The sequence below is a fragment of the Myxocyprinus asiaticus genome, chromosome 43 (genome assembly GCF_019703515.2).
Source record: "Myxocyprinus asiaticus isolate MX2 ecotype Aquarium Trade chromosome 43, UBuf_Myxa_2, whole genome shotgun sequence".
Classification (NCBI taxonomy): Eukaryota; Metazoa; Chordata; class Actinopteri; order Cypriniformes; family Catostomidae; genus Myxocyprinus; species Myxocyprinus asiaticus.
This window is the reverse complement of record NC_059386.1, coordinates 32919206-32935673: the sequence shown is the minus strand read 5'-3', so window position 1 is coordinate 32935673 and position 16468 is coordinate 32919206. Positions and strand designations below refer to the sequence as shown.

Below are 16468 nucleotides of genomic sequence, written 5' to 3'. Positions count from 1 at the left end.
TAAATAAACCTACCCTATTATATTCACACCAAATCAGTATTTAAAGACAAGGCATTACTGAATACCTTTATTGTTCTTTTAAATGCTCTGACATCAGGGAATTATACTGACTTTACAAGGGGGCTGATGGCTCCTTATAATTGATAAAGAAAGTCCTTATTGGTTTCAGGAGTCAAACACAATGAAAACACCCACTTCATTCTCTTTGAAACCAAACAGGTTAGATGACAGTAAAACTGGAATGACAAAAACAGCCAGCACCATTTAGCCATCTTGTAATACAGGTTCAACACTTCAAGAAACAGCTAGTTTCTAAATAACAACAGTCTGTCCAGTGAGAGGTAGTGCATTCTAAATTATTGCCATAAAAACATATTTTTTAATTACAAATATAGAGTTAAAGCATTTGTGTAGAAAATCTTAGTAGTAAAATACTTTGTTAGCTTAGCAAAACTCATCTTTGGTTGACAAAAATAGATTTATTTTTAGAAGCAGTGATAGAAGATGGGAGGTCCTTGTGGCTCTATTGACCACATAACTTGTTTCCTTGTTGTTAGTGGGGGCTGCTTTTGCTTTGGGACTCATGTTCCTGTTGGAAAATATAGAAAAGAAATGTCAGTCAGCTACAATTAAAAGGGATAGTTCACCCAAAAATGAAAATTCTCTCATCATTTACTCCCCCTCATACCATCCTAGATGTGTGATTTTCTTTCTTCTGAACACAAACGAAGATTTTTAGAAGAATATTTCAGCTCTGTAGGTTCATACAATGAATTTTGAAGGTCCAAAAATCACATAAAGGCAGCATAAAAGTAATCCATACGACTCCAGTGGTTAAATCCATGTCCTCAGAAGTGATATTATAGGTGTGGGTGAGAAACAGATCAATATTTAAGTCCTTCTTTACTATAAATCTCCACTTTCACTTTTACATTCTCCTTTTGTTTTTGGCCATTTACATTCTTTGCGCATATCGCCACGTACTGGGCAGGAAGGAGAATTTATAGTAAAAAGGACTTAAATAATGATCTGTTTCTCACCCACACCTATCACATCGCTTATGAAGACATGGCTTTGACAACATGAGTCATGTGGCTTACTATTATTCTGCATTTATGTACTTTTTGGAGCTTCAAAGTTCTGGCCACCATTCACTTGCATTGTATGGACCTACAGAGCTGAAATATTCTTCTTAAAATCTTCGTTTGTGTTCTGCAGAAGAAAGAAAATCATACACATCTGGGATGGCATGAGGGTGAGTAAATGATCAGAGACTTTTCATTTTTGGGTGAACTATCCCTTTAATCTTGAAACATAATTTAGACTGTGCACAAAATAATTAATTATGCAAAAGAATTCTGTGATGTCATAAAAACATCCTCTACATCTTAAGGGGACATACCCTGCTAGTCTGACTGCCCTCTTTATCATGGGTGGAGTGTTGGGAGTGCTTGTGATTGCTGCCATTGCCATGTTTACTTTGGAGGCGGCAGACAGCGTCATCTGTGGGGCTTTGAGCTGGGCTGACAAGTTTTCTGGTACAGTTTTCTAAACTTGCCACCATTTCCCGAGAATCAGCCAGCAAACGCTGTAAACGACTCGTGGATGAGCTGTACCCCTCCTGTTTGAAACATACAAGCCACAAATCTAGATAAACAGAAATCCATGTAGAGTAATTCAAATATACTAGCAATAATCTATGCAAAGTGTTCCCCAAAGCTGTGAAATGGTGGGCTACCTCATTGCCATTGAATTCGATGCTTAGCACAGAATCATGTAAACTTTGGGGTGAGGGGGAGGGGCAATCCAGATGAAGACAGCTCAGATCTGCCATACTGTTTAAAGAAATACAAGTCATGGTTATAATTAGAGCAACAACATTGCTATACATACATTTGCATTGTTTGAGTGTATGAATGGGTATTTAACTCAACAGAGCATAACAGTGCCCGCCCACTTATTCAGCTGTCTGGGTTCCAGAAGTATTTTCCACACTCATTTTTCCCATAGCATTTTCATAAAATCCTTCATAAAAGAATTGCAAGCCATGAACCAAACCAACCAGCTCTGAGATAAATCACAACATCACAAACTTTGTTTTGAGGCAAAAAATTATTTGAAAATTGGATAAAAAGACAAAAGGTACAACATTGTGCACTTGCTGTCTTTAATGAGGGCATGGACTACAATCCCATGAAGCATTGCGAATGATGTAATTGAATACAAAATGATGGGAATATATAAAACTATTGATTTTAGGTTGTTGATTTTAAGTATAGGAATAATATATTTTTTTTAAGTTTATTGCACAATATTCCGATATGTACAAATATACAAGTAGTTTAAGGGTGAAGACAGCGACTCGATTGCGTCATTCACAGTGCGTCATGGGAGTAGGCGGTCGCTCTGAAGGACATTTCGTGGGCTTCGTTGGCCGCAGTTCTCTGATTGGTGAAGTTTTACTGATGGACCATGGGTAATGTAGTTGTTTACCATGATTTCTGCCATCAGACACAATTGGCTTCAACGGAAGCATATACCATCGATGAACAACTTGTAGGTCACGGTAGGTCTGTCTTTAAAGTTTTATAAGTTATTGTTGAAAATCAATTCATCTATGGAAAAAATTAATGGGATTTTTACTTCCGGGACCAGACTGTTGTGCTCTTGTAATGTTGGCTGGCAACATGGTAAACGAAGAGACGATGACGTGTGATGAACCCAAGTGCAGTTTTATTAACAATCGTGAAATCCAAAAACTCGTACTACAAATGTGAACAAAACATAAACACTGACATTGACACTGACTTGACTTGACTTGACTACCAAACAACGTTACATTAACACACAATACCTGACAATGGACAATGGCAAACATGAGGCTTAAATACATGGACAAGGGAGAAACATGACAATGATAACCAATGACAAGACAGAACTGATAACAAGGTAACAAGACAATAAACCAATGAAAGCAAGACACATGAACATGGAGGGAAACATGAAATCACATGACCAGGGGACCACATGACATGAAACAGGAAATAACATGACATGGAACACATGACTATAAAACAGGAACTAAACTTCCAAAATAAAAGACATTAACACAAATCATGAACAAAAACACATAAAACCATGACAGCTCTATAGAGTCTGGTTCCAGAAGTAAAAATTATTAAAAAAAAAAATCCAAATGGGGAATCCTTTTTTTTTGTTGTTGTTTTTATTCTCTCCCTTTTCCTCCCCAATTTGGAATGCCCAGTTCCCAATGCGCTCTAACTCCTCGTGGTGGCGTAGTGACTCGCCTCAATCTGGGTGGTGGAGGACGAATCTCAGTTGCCTCCACGTCTGAGACCGTCAATCTGCGCATTTTATCACGTGGCTTGTTGAGCATGTTACCGCGGAGACCTAGCGGGTGTGGAGGCTCACACTATTTTCCACGGCATCCACGCACAACTCACCACGTGCCCCACCGAGCGCGAGAACCACATTATAGCGACCACAAGAAGGTTACCCCATGTGACTCTACCCACCCTAGCAACCGGGCCAATTGGTTGCTTAGAAAGCCTGACTGGACTCAGCACGCCCTGGATTTAAACTTGTGACTCCAGGTGTGGTAGTCAGTGTCTTTACTTGCTGAGACACCCAGGCCCCGGGAATCCTTTTTGACAATAACTTTTAAACCTTTAAACCTTTCTGACAGACCATGAGCTCCGAGGCTGTTAATCGATAGTTTATGCTTCAATTAAAGTGTTATTTCATCTTAATTTTTTAAAAATCATGTTCAATGGCAGAATGTCTGCTGAAGAACTACACTACTTATGATCCTTAAGGGAAACGATCTACCAATCAGAAAATCGTGGCGAACAAAGCACACCAAAAGAGCTCTGCAGTGACCACCCAATCTCATGACACACTGTGAATGATGCGATCGAGTCGCTCTCGCTACATTCTCAAATTACATTTAGAAATATATGAATGTTTTGCAAAAGAATCACAATATACTGTTTCTATACTTATAAACAACAACTTTAAATCAACAGTTTTATATTTTCCCATCATTTTTAAACTGATTACGTCATTTGCAGTGCTTCATGGGATTGTAGTTCAATCGCTCATTAAAGACGTTAAGTACACAGTCTTGTACATTTGTCTTTATGTCTGATTTTCAAATCCTTTTCTTGCTTCAAATCAAAGTTTGCAAAGTTGTGATTCACCTCTGAGCTGGCTGGATTGGTTCAAGACTAAGAACACTTTTATGAAGGATTTGAATGGGGAAAAAATGGTCAGGCACTGTTGTGCTCTATTATCTGGTACAAATGCAACTGAATGCTTGTATTGCTTGCCCACGCAAAACCTGCACACGTTTTTCACAATTTATGCACCAATTGCGTGCAAAATCTGCTGAATTAAGTGCAATTTATTTAAATATGGTAAAATGCGCTAAAACTGGCAGGCCTACTTATAAATACATGAATCATACCAAGGGAATCTCGGACTGATATCCACATCGACAAGACATATAGGAGTTCCTGTGCCTGGATCATAGTCAATGACGGCTACGAAATCCACGCCCCCTCCAGCCTCTGAATATACTGCCTGATGGGGTTTGCTGTCTGTTGGGCTATCAGTGTTCTCACGGCAAAGAGCTGGTAGAGCTGCCGGGGGCGACACTTTACTATAGTTGTTCTCTTTGGATGGTTTTTCCATCACTTTGCCCTCTTTATAACAGTCAAGTGAATCTTGTTCATTATCGTGACACTGGCGACCTGCACAGGGGGCACTGCTGAGGCCTGACACAGTTTCTCCTATGGCTGACTTTTCTTTGACTTCATGGTTTGGTACATTCAAAGTCATGCCATCCAAGTCAGTCTGCGTTTCCATTTCAACACAAGGATGATGTGTTAAAATTGATGGGGTGTTTTTGCTTGTGTTGTGAAACTGGCTGGATCTTAACCCTGTATCTAACTCTGTCCCTTGACAATCGCTGTATTCTAGCACATGACTGGCTCCTAAACCAGAATCAGACCTACAAACATAATAACATTAATGACTGAAAGTAAAACCAATAGCTCAGCTGAGCAGTTTATCACATTTAAGGTGATGTGTGTAATTTTTTCGATGTAAAAATCCCAATGTTCTATCCTAGTTGAGTCAACTGCATTTAAAAGTAAGCCATTCGTAGGTTGATTTTCGACGTATAAATAGTGTGGCACTTTCAAAACATTGCTCTGTTTGTTTGAGCATTGAGATCAGACTAACACATACACATTGGCTTAACTAATGGCATGAGATTGGGGGTGGGACTATCTGTTTGTGCATCTAGTGTGTAGTGCAGAAATGACACACGTCACCTTTATGTTTATAATACAATGCATATTGTATATTTCATTCCTACCTCCCATGTGATCTTTGACCCTCATGGGTTCGAAGTGTCTCCCTGGCACTCTCCAAGTTCAACTTAAGCAGCTGCAGGTCATTCTGCTGGTTTTCACAAACCTGTCACAAACACAGATAAACATTTCAATGTTTTCAACTAGACGTGACATGGCAAGTTTCAAGCATCAAGTAAAGTGTTTGTTCAAACTAAAAGCAAAAATGTGACGAAAAAGAACCAGGATTTTCAACCGGGGCTACTCAGCAAGATGTGACTGATATCGAAACCAAGCGACCGACAAAATGTATTGTCGTAGTTTATTATTTCAAATATGTTTTGTGTTGGCTGTGATTTTCTCACTTTGTACAGTATTTCGCTTTAAAGGAATAGTTCACCCAAAAATGAAAATTCTCATCATTTACTCACCCTCATGCCATCCCAGATGTGTATGACTTTCTTTCTTCTGCTGAACACAAACAAAGATTTTTAAAAGAATATCTCAGCTCTGTAGATCCTCACAATGCAAGTCAACAGGGTCCAAAACTCTAAAGCTCCAAAAAAGCAAATTAAGGCTGCATAAAAGTAATCCATAAGACTCCAGTGTTTATATTTATATCCTCTGAAGCGATATTATAGGTCTGGGTGAGAAACAGATCAATATTTAAGTCCTTTTACTATAAATTCTCCTCCCTGCCCAGTAGGTGGTGATATGCACGAAGAATGTGAATCGCCAAACACAAAAGATAACAGTGGAGTAAAAGTGAAAGTGGAGATTTATAGTAAAAAGGACATAAATATTGATCTGTTTCTCACTCACACCTATCATATCACTTCTCAAGACATGGATTTGACAACTGGAGTCATATGGATTACTTTTATGCTGCCTTTATGTGCTTTTTTTAGCTTCAAAGTTTTGGACCCTGTTGACTTGCATTGTATGGACCTACAGAGCTGAAATATTCTTCTAAAAATCTTTGTGTTCTGCAGAAGAAAGACATTTTTACACATCTGGGATGGCATGAGAGTGAGTAAATGATGAGAGAATTTTCATTTTTGGGTGAATTATCCCTTTAAGTGTGGAAAAAAATTACATGGGAAACATGGTGTTTTTAACTATAACCTGACATTCATCTTTGACCATTTAATCACTTTTAAACAAACAATGAAACATTTATTTACTTGTCAGAAATATGAAGTGAACAGTCAGATGTATTTAAAATATTGAATAGAGAATAGTCTAATAATTCTTAAAAAGGTCAACAAAAGGTTACAGTTTGTTTCAAACTACTAAGGTTACTGGGTCTGTTTTAGAAAACGTCACTGAGCCATGAAGAAGGAATGCAGGATGTCTTTAGCAGTATGTTGAAAAACCAGATCACTGCTCTGGAAGAAGAAATGGGAAGGGCAAAGAGATTTCTAGAAAATAATGCTGGCTGACATCGGAAGCAAAAAGGAGGAGTTTAAAAAGACAGTTTAGTGGCAGATACCTGTCGCAGACAGAGAAGCTCAGATTCGGCTCGAGCTTGTTTTGATCGAGATAGTTCAAGTAACTCATCTTTCCAGCTCTTATCTTCACCTGAGCAACAGACACCACAACTTCCATCAGTTTAAAACACTAAGCATCAAGGGTCATAAAAAGAATGACATACGTTCTATGGGCGATTCTTACAAAACCTATCAAGAAAATGCCCTGGTCTTATTTTTCTAAAAAATTATACTTTTCAAGCCATTTTTTTATTAACCACAAGATGAAAAAAGAGGGTCATTATGACATTCCTATTACCACACCGTGAAAAAAATAATAAATATATATATATATATATATATATATATATTTAAAATATTACGTATTTATAGTAGTATTCATACTTGGTACTCACTTTCATTTTTGCTGATTTTAATATTAAACAATAATTGTACAACAGCATCTTTGTCACTAGAGGCAGACCGATATATTGGTTTTACTGATTAATTGGTGCTGATAGTTGCTTTTTGGAACTATCGGTTATCTGTGTATATATATATATATATATATATATATATATACACACACACACACACACAGTACTGTGCAAAAGTTTTAGGCACTTGTGAAAAATGTTGCATAGTGAGGATGTCTACAAAAATAATGCCATAAATAGTTTTCATTTATCAATTAACATCATACAAAGTCCAGTAAACATAAAAAAGCTAAATCAATATTCGGTGTGACCACCTTTGCCTTTAAAACAGCACAGATTCTCCTACTTACACCTGGACACAGTTTTTCTTGGTTGTTGGCAGATAGGATGATCAAGCTTCTTGGAGAATTCACCACAGTTCTTCTGTCTATTTAGACTGTCTCAATTGCTTCTGTCTCTTTATGTAATCTCAGACTGACTCGATGTTCAGTGGGGGGCTTTGTGGGGAACATGACATCTGTTGCAGGGCTCCCTGTTCTTCTATTCTAATCTTTTCTATTTGCAAAAGTAATGATTGGGAGTCTAACATTTATATTTCCTACTGACACACTAAAGCTGAAGATATAAATAACCATCTTAAGACAAATGCTTTTGTGAAACATCTTATGTGCCTAAGACTTTTGCATAGTACTGTATATATATATACTAAGAAATCTTTGATTATTCTGTAAATCGATTTTTTCAAAACTACTGGCCGATTATTTGGTTTTTGGCCTTTTCCACCACCTTAGTTATTGGTATCGGCAAAATCCACTATCGGTCAACTTCTATTTGTCACTGTAATACAGTAAAAAATGATTAGGTTACAGTAATGAGAATTATCATTAAAAATCATGGAAATAGTAAAAGCAAAAAACACTGAAAATAATGTCACAATGCAAAAAATCTTAATGGCTTCATTTTCTTTATGCTAAATATAAACTTAAGTTTGTATTGATTTGAAGTTAAATATGACCGGGATATTTTCTGGACAGGTTTCGTGAGAATGAACCTTTTACATCAAATGGTTTAGTTTCAATAGATGCTATTGGAGCCCATTTGTGCAATCAAAAATCATTTGAGAAATCAATAAATTAATTGAGACATAGATAAAACAATTAAGCAAACAAATATGAAATGTTTATTTAACAATTAAATAAAAATAAATAAAAATGCAATTCTCAATCACTTTGTAATCACTTCTATCTATCTATCTATTTTCATCATTTTAATGACATCTCAAGTAATTTCATCATCATTTATCAGCAGTTCTTTTTTGTCGTCATTTTCTTTTGCTAAATGAAAATTTCAGTTGAAATGTATCAATGATTTTAGCTAATCTAAAATACATTTTATTAAACAGCCAATTACTCAAATGATTATTAAGTGGCATCAATGAGCCTCCATACTATAAACATACAGTAATGACATACCTAGGAGCTGGAGTTCAATGGCAGTGAGCTCTTTCTTCAGCAGCTGGTTTTCCTGTTTTAAGCGGATGGCTTCTTCTCTCTGACTGTTATTCTCGATGGTTTTCTCCTGAAGCTCAGCTGCAAAAACAGAAACACACCCGTTTTCATTTCTTTATTCTATTTATCTAGTAAAGCTTTATAGAAAGCATTTAGTCAAATCTTTAAAATGAGACATCACATGATGGGATTTCCAAAAAAATCTTCAATCATGATGTTCAAAAATTTATTGTAAACCTCTGAGTTGTGTATTCTCATGTCGGCTCTCTCTGAAACGGTGCTTGTGTTCCTCTGTATCTCGCAGAGTTTTGCTCTCACGTGTTCGCAGTTCTTCTAGCGATTTCTCTAGTTCACAAAGTCGACCAGACAGCTCTAAAATGTGATTGGTGGCCTCAATCACATCTTTGTCCTGATAGATAAACAAACATACAATTACATCAATGTGAAGGTGATGGTAAAATATAAATTAAAATGATATAGGAGAAAGGACATGTCTGCAAATGTGTATGTGTCTTGGTCCTCTACTACCTTCAGTCTTAGCATTGAGCTGAGCTCCTCCTCTCGTACCTGCAGCTGCCCCACCTGTGTTGAGAGCATCATGACGGTGGAGTTCAGACTCTGATTCTTCTCCTATGAATGAACATAAATGCTTATTAACATGCAATTACTCTTAAAGAGATCTTAAAGAGGCTATTTAAACGTAATATGTTCAAGCTATTCAAAAACACTTGTGCTTGTAAACCAAAATATGATGCTAACACCACATTTCAAGAGTTAGAAAAATCTGTGAAAAAAAATAAAAATCTGTATTTTGATGGTTTTGCAAAAATGCTCTTTTTTTTTTTTTTTTTGCCTTGTTTGCCATTGTATTGGTAGTACAGAAAAGACAAGAAATGGTAGAAGAAAAAAAATGAAAAATTGACAGATTAACATTAATTAACATTGACTTGACCTCCAGTTCCTGCTGATATCTGGTGGTGGTCAACTCTCTCTGGCTCAGCTCATGTAGCTGCCGTTGAGTACTGTTGAGTTCTCTGTGAATGTCTTTCTCTTTCGCTTCCATGACCTTCGTCCGCTTACTGAGAGCTCTGATCACATCATTACGCTTCTGCAGCTCATCTGGAGACAAATTATTCATTCTCAGCTTCATCATGTTTAAGTGTTTATACACTGGAAAGGGATCCAATTTAATTTCATCTTTTTAAAATAAAAGAGTTTGTTGTACTATGTTGACATGCTTTAAAATTTACAAAGTAAAATTCTCTTCCCAATTTTTTTAATGCATGTGGCCTGAGAAAATAAAATCGATTTTATTAATGGGCATAATTATAGATCACTACCTCTGATGGAACATGTTATTGAATTAAAGTGATATTCAATACTAGTTAAGCTTAATCAACAGCATTTGTGGCATTAGCTACCACAAAAAAATGATTGACATCCCTTGTTTATTTATAAAAAAAATATAAATAAAAATAAAATAAAATTCAGTTACAGTAAGGCACTTACAATGGAAGTCAATGGGCCCAGTCCGTAAACATTAAAATACAAACTGTTTAAAAATTATAGCCACAAGATGTAAACAGTATATGTGTTAACATGATTTTAGTGTGATAAAAATCGCTTACTAAACAGAGTTTTGTCATGTTAAGTTAAAAGAAATTATTTCCACAAATGCTGGTAATTAAGCTTAACTTGAATTTAACCCAGAATATTCCTTTAAGCTCCCATATGAAGAAGTGAATTTTAGTGATTTCTGAAGCTTCTACAGTCTTGAGGATGATAGATAGTTGATTTTGCCGATACCGATAACTAAGGTGGTGGAAAAGGCCGGTAACTGATTATAACTCGGCCGATTGTTTTTTATATACTGCATTTTTTCATCATAGTCTTTCCTTGCTATGACGGGTACAGACATAAGGGTAACAAGAGTCCAAAATTAGTAAAATCCCAGATGAAGTTTATTTTTTTTAACCAAAACCCCAATAATAACCAGAAAAAATGAAGATTATAATGCGGGACTTTTAATTATAAACAAGCCCGAAACACACCAGGGACTCCGTTACAATGCTCTATATTTAAGTATTTATCAAATTAAGCCTTTTATAGCTTCCATATATTCATCAAATGAAGGTTTTTGATTATATATACATACACACATACATACAGTTGTGCTCAAAAGTTTGCATACCCTGGCAGAAATTGTGAAATTTTGGCATTGATTTTGAAAATATGACTGATCATGCAAAAAATCTGTCTTTTATTAAGGATAGTGATCATACGAAGCCATTTATTATCACATAGTTGTTTGGCTCCTTTTTAAATCATAATGATAACAGAAATCACCCAAATGGCCCTGATCAAATGTTTACATACCCTTGAATGTTTGGCCTTGTTACAGACACACAAGATGACACACACAGGTTTAAATGGCAATTAAAGGTTAATTTCCCACACCTGTGGCTTTTTAAATTGCAATTAGTGTCTGTGTATAAATAGTCAATGAGTTTGTTAGCTCTCATGTGGATGCACTGAGCAGGCTAGATACTGAGTCATGGGGAGCAGAAAAGAACTGTCAAAAGACCTGCATAACAAGGTAATGGAACTTTATAAAGATGGAAAAGGATATAAAAAGATATCCAAAGCCTTGAAAATGCAAGTCAGTACTGTTCAATCACTTATTAAGAAGTGGAAAATTTGGGGATCTCTTGATACCAAGCCAAGGTCAGGTAGACCAAGAAAGATTTCAGCCACAACTGCCAGAAGAACTGTTCAGGATACAAAGAAAAACCCACAGGTAACCTCAGGAGAAATACAGGCTGCTCTGGAAAAAGACGGTGTGGTTGTTTCAAGGAGCACAATACGACGATACTTGAACAAAAATGAGCTGCATGGTCGATTTGCCAGAAAGAAGCCTTTACTGCGCCAATGCCACAAAAAAGCCCAGTTACAATATGCCCGACAACACCTTGACACGCCTTTGGAGTGACGAGACCAAAATAGAGCTTTATGGTCACAACCATAAGCGCTATGTTTGGAAAGGGGTCAACAAGGCCTATAGTGAAAAGAATACCATCCTCACTGTGAAGCATGGTGGTGGCTCACTGATGTTTTGGGGGTGTGTGAGCTCTAAAGGCATGGGGAATCTTGATAAAATTGATGGCAAGATGAATGCAGCATGTTATCAGAAAATACTGGCAGACAATTTGCATTCTTCTGCACGAAAGCTGCGCATGGGACGCTCTTGGACTTTTCAGCACGACAATGACCCTAAGCACAAGGCCAAGTTGACCCTCCAGTGGTTACAGCAGAAAAAGGTGAAGGTTCTGGAGTGGCCATCACAGTCTCCTGACCTTAATATCATCGAGCCACTCTGGGGAGATCTCAAACGTGCGGTTCATGCAAGACTACCAAAGACTTTGCATGACCTGGAGGCATTTTGCCAAGATGAATGGGCAGCTATACCACCTGCAAGAATTTGGGGCCTCATAGACAACTATTACAAAAGACTGCACACTGTCATTGATGCTAAAGGATGCAATACACAGTATTAAGAACTAAGGGTATGCAGACTTTTGAACAGGGGTCATTTCATTTTTTTCTTTGTTGCCATGTTTTGTTTTATGATTGTGCCATTCTGTTATAACCGACAGTTGAATATGAATCCCATAAGAAATAAAAGAAATGTGTTTTGCCTGCTCACTCATGTTTTCTTTAAAAATGGTACATATATTACCAATTCTCCAAGGGTATGCAAACTTTTGAGCACAACTGTATATATATATATATATATATATATATATATATATATATATATATATATATATCCACATATCTCTCACCAGATGAGGTTCAATGAGGAATAAGGTTTATTATTATTCACAAGATATGAAGTTGGAGATGGCGATGTATGTGCTGACGGTGCACATTTCCATATTTTATTTTATTTTTTGCATGCCCTCGCTTCAATTTAGAACACTTGATTATCTAATCAAAATATGCATTGAATTGAGGATAAAAATAAGGATGAATATTGTCAATGATGAAAGATTAGATACAGCAAATCTAATTTCACCTCTAAAGCAACTAACAGCACCGATTAATCAGTAAAACCGATATATCGGTCTACCTCTACTACAGTATGATACATTTTCAGAGAGTGGGTAGAATATTGACATGATAAACTAAATTATGTTTTTGGAAGAAACCTTAACTAATATTATCAGTGAACTTTTAAAAGTGTAGAATATTGCCCCTTTAATAATAACAGAACTTCAGGAACACCCATGAGCTATAATTTCAGACTCAGTCTTACCCTCCAGTCGGGCACATCTCTGTTCCAGGATCAGCACTCTCTGTCGGTCTTGTTCCCAGGACAACAGCTGTCTGTGATGGGCTGCAGCCATGCTGTTGAGCTCCTGGTCACGGTCCTTCAGTTCTGCTATCAGAAGCTGCAGTTCCACACGCTGCCTCTGGATGGTGCTGCCCTCCAGTCCATTAGCTGATGTCTATATGAGAAAGTATTTTATTATGAAAAACAAATTACACACCTCATCTTTAAGGAAATAAAAATAATCAGAATAAAAGATTCTAAAAGCTTTTTACATTGTTAAAAGTCACACCCACATTAATATACTATGATATTAAGTAATTAACAAATTTGGCAAAAATTGCCATTGAGGTGGCAAACAATAATATCACTGTTACAAAATTAATATAGCCCTATTTCAAATAACTATAGACCAATCTCAAAATGACCTTTCATCTCTAAAACTATAGAGAAAGCAGTAGCTAAACAACTGTTGTAGGTAGTGATGGATAACAATATTATTTAAAAATTTCAGTCAGGTTTTAGAGAAAAATCACAGTACAGAAACTGCTCTTCTTTGGGTGACCCATAATTTATTTATGGCGGAGGATGCTGGAGAGTGCTCCATTTTAGTGTTGCTTGATTTAACTACAACGTTTGATCCAGCTGATCATTCAGTTTTAATTGATACATTAAAGAGATGGGTGGAAATATCTGGGGTGGCTTTAGACTGGTTTGTTTTCTACATGACGAATAGGAAATTTGTAGTGTCTGTTGGAGATGAGATGTCCTCCTCTTCGAAAATTAACTGTGGTGTCCTGCAAGGATCCCTATTAGGGCCAATATTGTTTTCACTAAATATGCTAACGCTTGGTTCTGTGATTCGAAAATACAACATTAATTTTCATTGCTGTCCAGATGACCTAAAACAGAATTGTTACAATCAGTCATAGTTTAAAAACCAAATCAGATTGAGCCAGCACTTAATCAGGTGGTCCAGAATATTCAGCAGGTGGTGAGAAATTTGGGCGTCTATTTTGATACAAATTTAAATTTGTAATATCATGTCAGGAAGTTAGTTCGGTCTTGTTTTTAAAGGAACATTTCCAAGGTGAGAATTGTCTTGAGTTTCAAGGATACAGAGAAGTTTACTCATGCTTTTATTTCATCTCACCTAGATTATTGTGGTGCCCTGTTTTCAACTTTAAATCAGTGCATTTTAGCATGGCTACAATCAGTAAAAAATGCTACAGCTAGACTTTTAACACGAGCTAGGTCTTTTAATCACATTACTCAAGTTTTAGCTTCTTTGCATTGGTAACCAATTCAGTTTAGGGTTGATTTTAAGATTTTATTAATTACATCATGGGTTGGCATCAGATTATTTAGCAGCTACTTTTAAGATCTTATCAAACAGTTAGACCTCTTAGATCTTGTTGTCATGAACTGTTGGCTGTTCCAAAATCAAGATGCAAAACTAAAGGTGGTAGAGTGTTTGTAGTGAAAGCTCCACGATTATGGAATAGCCTGCCCTGGGATATTATTTTATTATTATATATGACATTATACTTTAATATGTGAATGTGTTGTGTTTTACTGAGTGTGTTGCTTTTATTACTATGTGAATATGTTGGGTTTTACTGCGTGTGTTTTTGACTATGTTATTTGAAGCACCTTGTGATTAATCGCTAAAAGGTGCTATATAAATACAAATACAATTATTATTATTATTATTATTATTAGGGCTGACAATTGCCTGCTATTAGCCATATCTTCTCTTTATTCTAACATAGAAACTTTAAATTCCAGAAAAGTGGGAATTCTAATGCAATAAATCAGTTTAAATTTATATAATCTGTTACCTGGAAATCTTGTGATAAGGACAAGGAGGGCATTGTTTTTGAGAGGTCTCGAAGACTCAAGGCTGCTGGTTTTGTTGTGGTTCCATCTCTGAGCTTGGATGAAGAAACATCTGTGGTCGCATCAGCAGCAAAAAGATTCTGATAGATTGACTATCAGAATCAAAATCTTTCTTAATTGCACATTGTCCAGCAAGAACTGACTTTGATTACATTCAACTGCTCGACATGAAAACGTTAAACGCAGATAAAATAAATACAGTGTAATGTGCTGGTACATACATTACAATATGCAATCTACAATGTGCAATAACGTACGGTAAAAAATAAATAAATAAATAAATAAATAAATATTGAAGGCGTTCATGTATGCTAGACACTTCTTGGCTGCTTTTCCTTCACTATCCAATCTAACTCATATATTGAATAATTTACATATCTTAATGACAAATACGCTTTTAGATAAACAGGTTTTTAAAGTTGCACTCAGTAATTTTTTTTCTGTAACTGTCATTTTGAAACATATTTATAAAATCCCAAACACTCACATGAGATGAAGACTCCAGTCATATTAGTAACCTTAAAAAAGCTGTTTTATTCTACATGGAGAGGGTCCCCTCATGGGGGCTGCCATGTTAGAATCACATGACCAGCCGAATACTACTGCTCTGTAACTGAAATGTATTGTGTTTGAATGATGCTGCATCCACACCCTAGGTGTCAGTAAGTCCAATACCACAACATATTCAAAAAAAAAAATGCTGAGTGCACCTTTAAGATAATGAAAAAAACTAATTTATTCAAGTATGTCAAACCTTTAACCAGTACTGTACATAAAGCCATCAACATACCTTTTTCACAGGAGTACTGTGCCAGGGGTCCCCTGTATATCCTGAAAAATCATTAAATTCATCATTGATCATGATTTTTTTTAATTTGATAAATTATTGACACTTCTAATATGAAAGACTTCTGTCAAAGCGTACATTACCTCTTGAAATCGAGAGGTTTCCACTCGTTTTAAAGTTTCTTCTATCTTGTTCTCCCTCCATCACATCTCACATTGGACAAACTCTAATAATAACACTTACAAATACTGTCTTGACTGCGTTGCAAGACTTCATATTACATCGAAGTTCACTTCAAATAGTCAAAACGACAATATCTACATCATCCCCGCACACAATATTCCTCCTGTCAGGCTTGTTGTTATTGTAGAATGGTCATGGCACACATTTAGTTTGTTTTTAAAATTCCAGCAGAATTTAAGTGTAAATAACACCATCAGGATTAGAAATTATAAAGTGAATATAAACCCAAACCCCTACGTTCGTCATCCAAATCACGAATAGTTAATACAAATTCACAAAAAGAAATAATAAGACGCTTTAAATGACAAGAAGTGAGAGATTATTCTCTGAATTTTAAAACGGGCATGTTTTGTTGAGAGCTGAGCGGGGCGGTCCGCTGCAATGCCTGATTTAAAATATACACTTAAAAATAATTTTGCA

At 36.2% G+C, this 16468-nt stretch overlaps 1 protein-coding gene across 5 annotated transcripts; it reads right to left on the bottom strand.

Moving 5' to 3' along the window:
* Positions 1-52: 52 nt before the first annotated feature.
* LOC127433702 (coiled-coil domain-containing protein 62-like) lies at positions 53-16413 on the bottom strand. Of its 5 annotated transcripts, none has more exons than XM_051685823.1 (14): positions 15949-16413; positions 15809-15849; positions 14961-15110; positions 13105-13297; positions 9742-9908; positions 9318-9419; positions 9027-9198; positions 8754-8870; positions 6868-6956; positions 5402-5502; positions 4487-5032; positions 1739-1835; positions 1403-1621; positions 53-589 (listed from the first exon to the last, which is right to left on the bottom strand). In XM_051685823.1, exons 1-14 carry the CDS (start codon positions 16007-16009, stop codon positions 554-556), a joined length of 2091 nt encoding a protein of 696 aa, XP_051541783.1. In that variant the 5' UTR covers positions 16010-16413; the 3' UTR covers positions 53-553. The 5 variants fall into 5 exon arrangements, with proteins under 5 accessions (XP_051541783.1, XP_051541784.1, XP_051541785.1 ...); XM_051685824.1 differs by having other exon boundaries at positions 14961-15098; XM_051685825.1 differs by having other exon boundaries at positions 14961-15053.
* Positions 16414-16468: the final 55 nt, after the last annotated feature.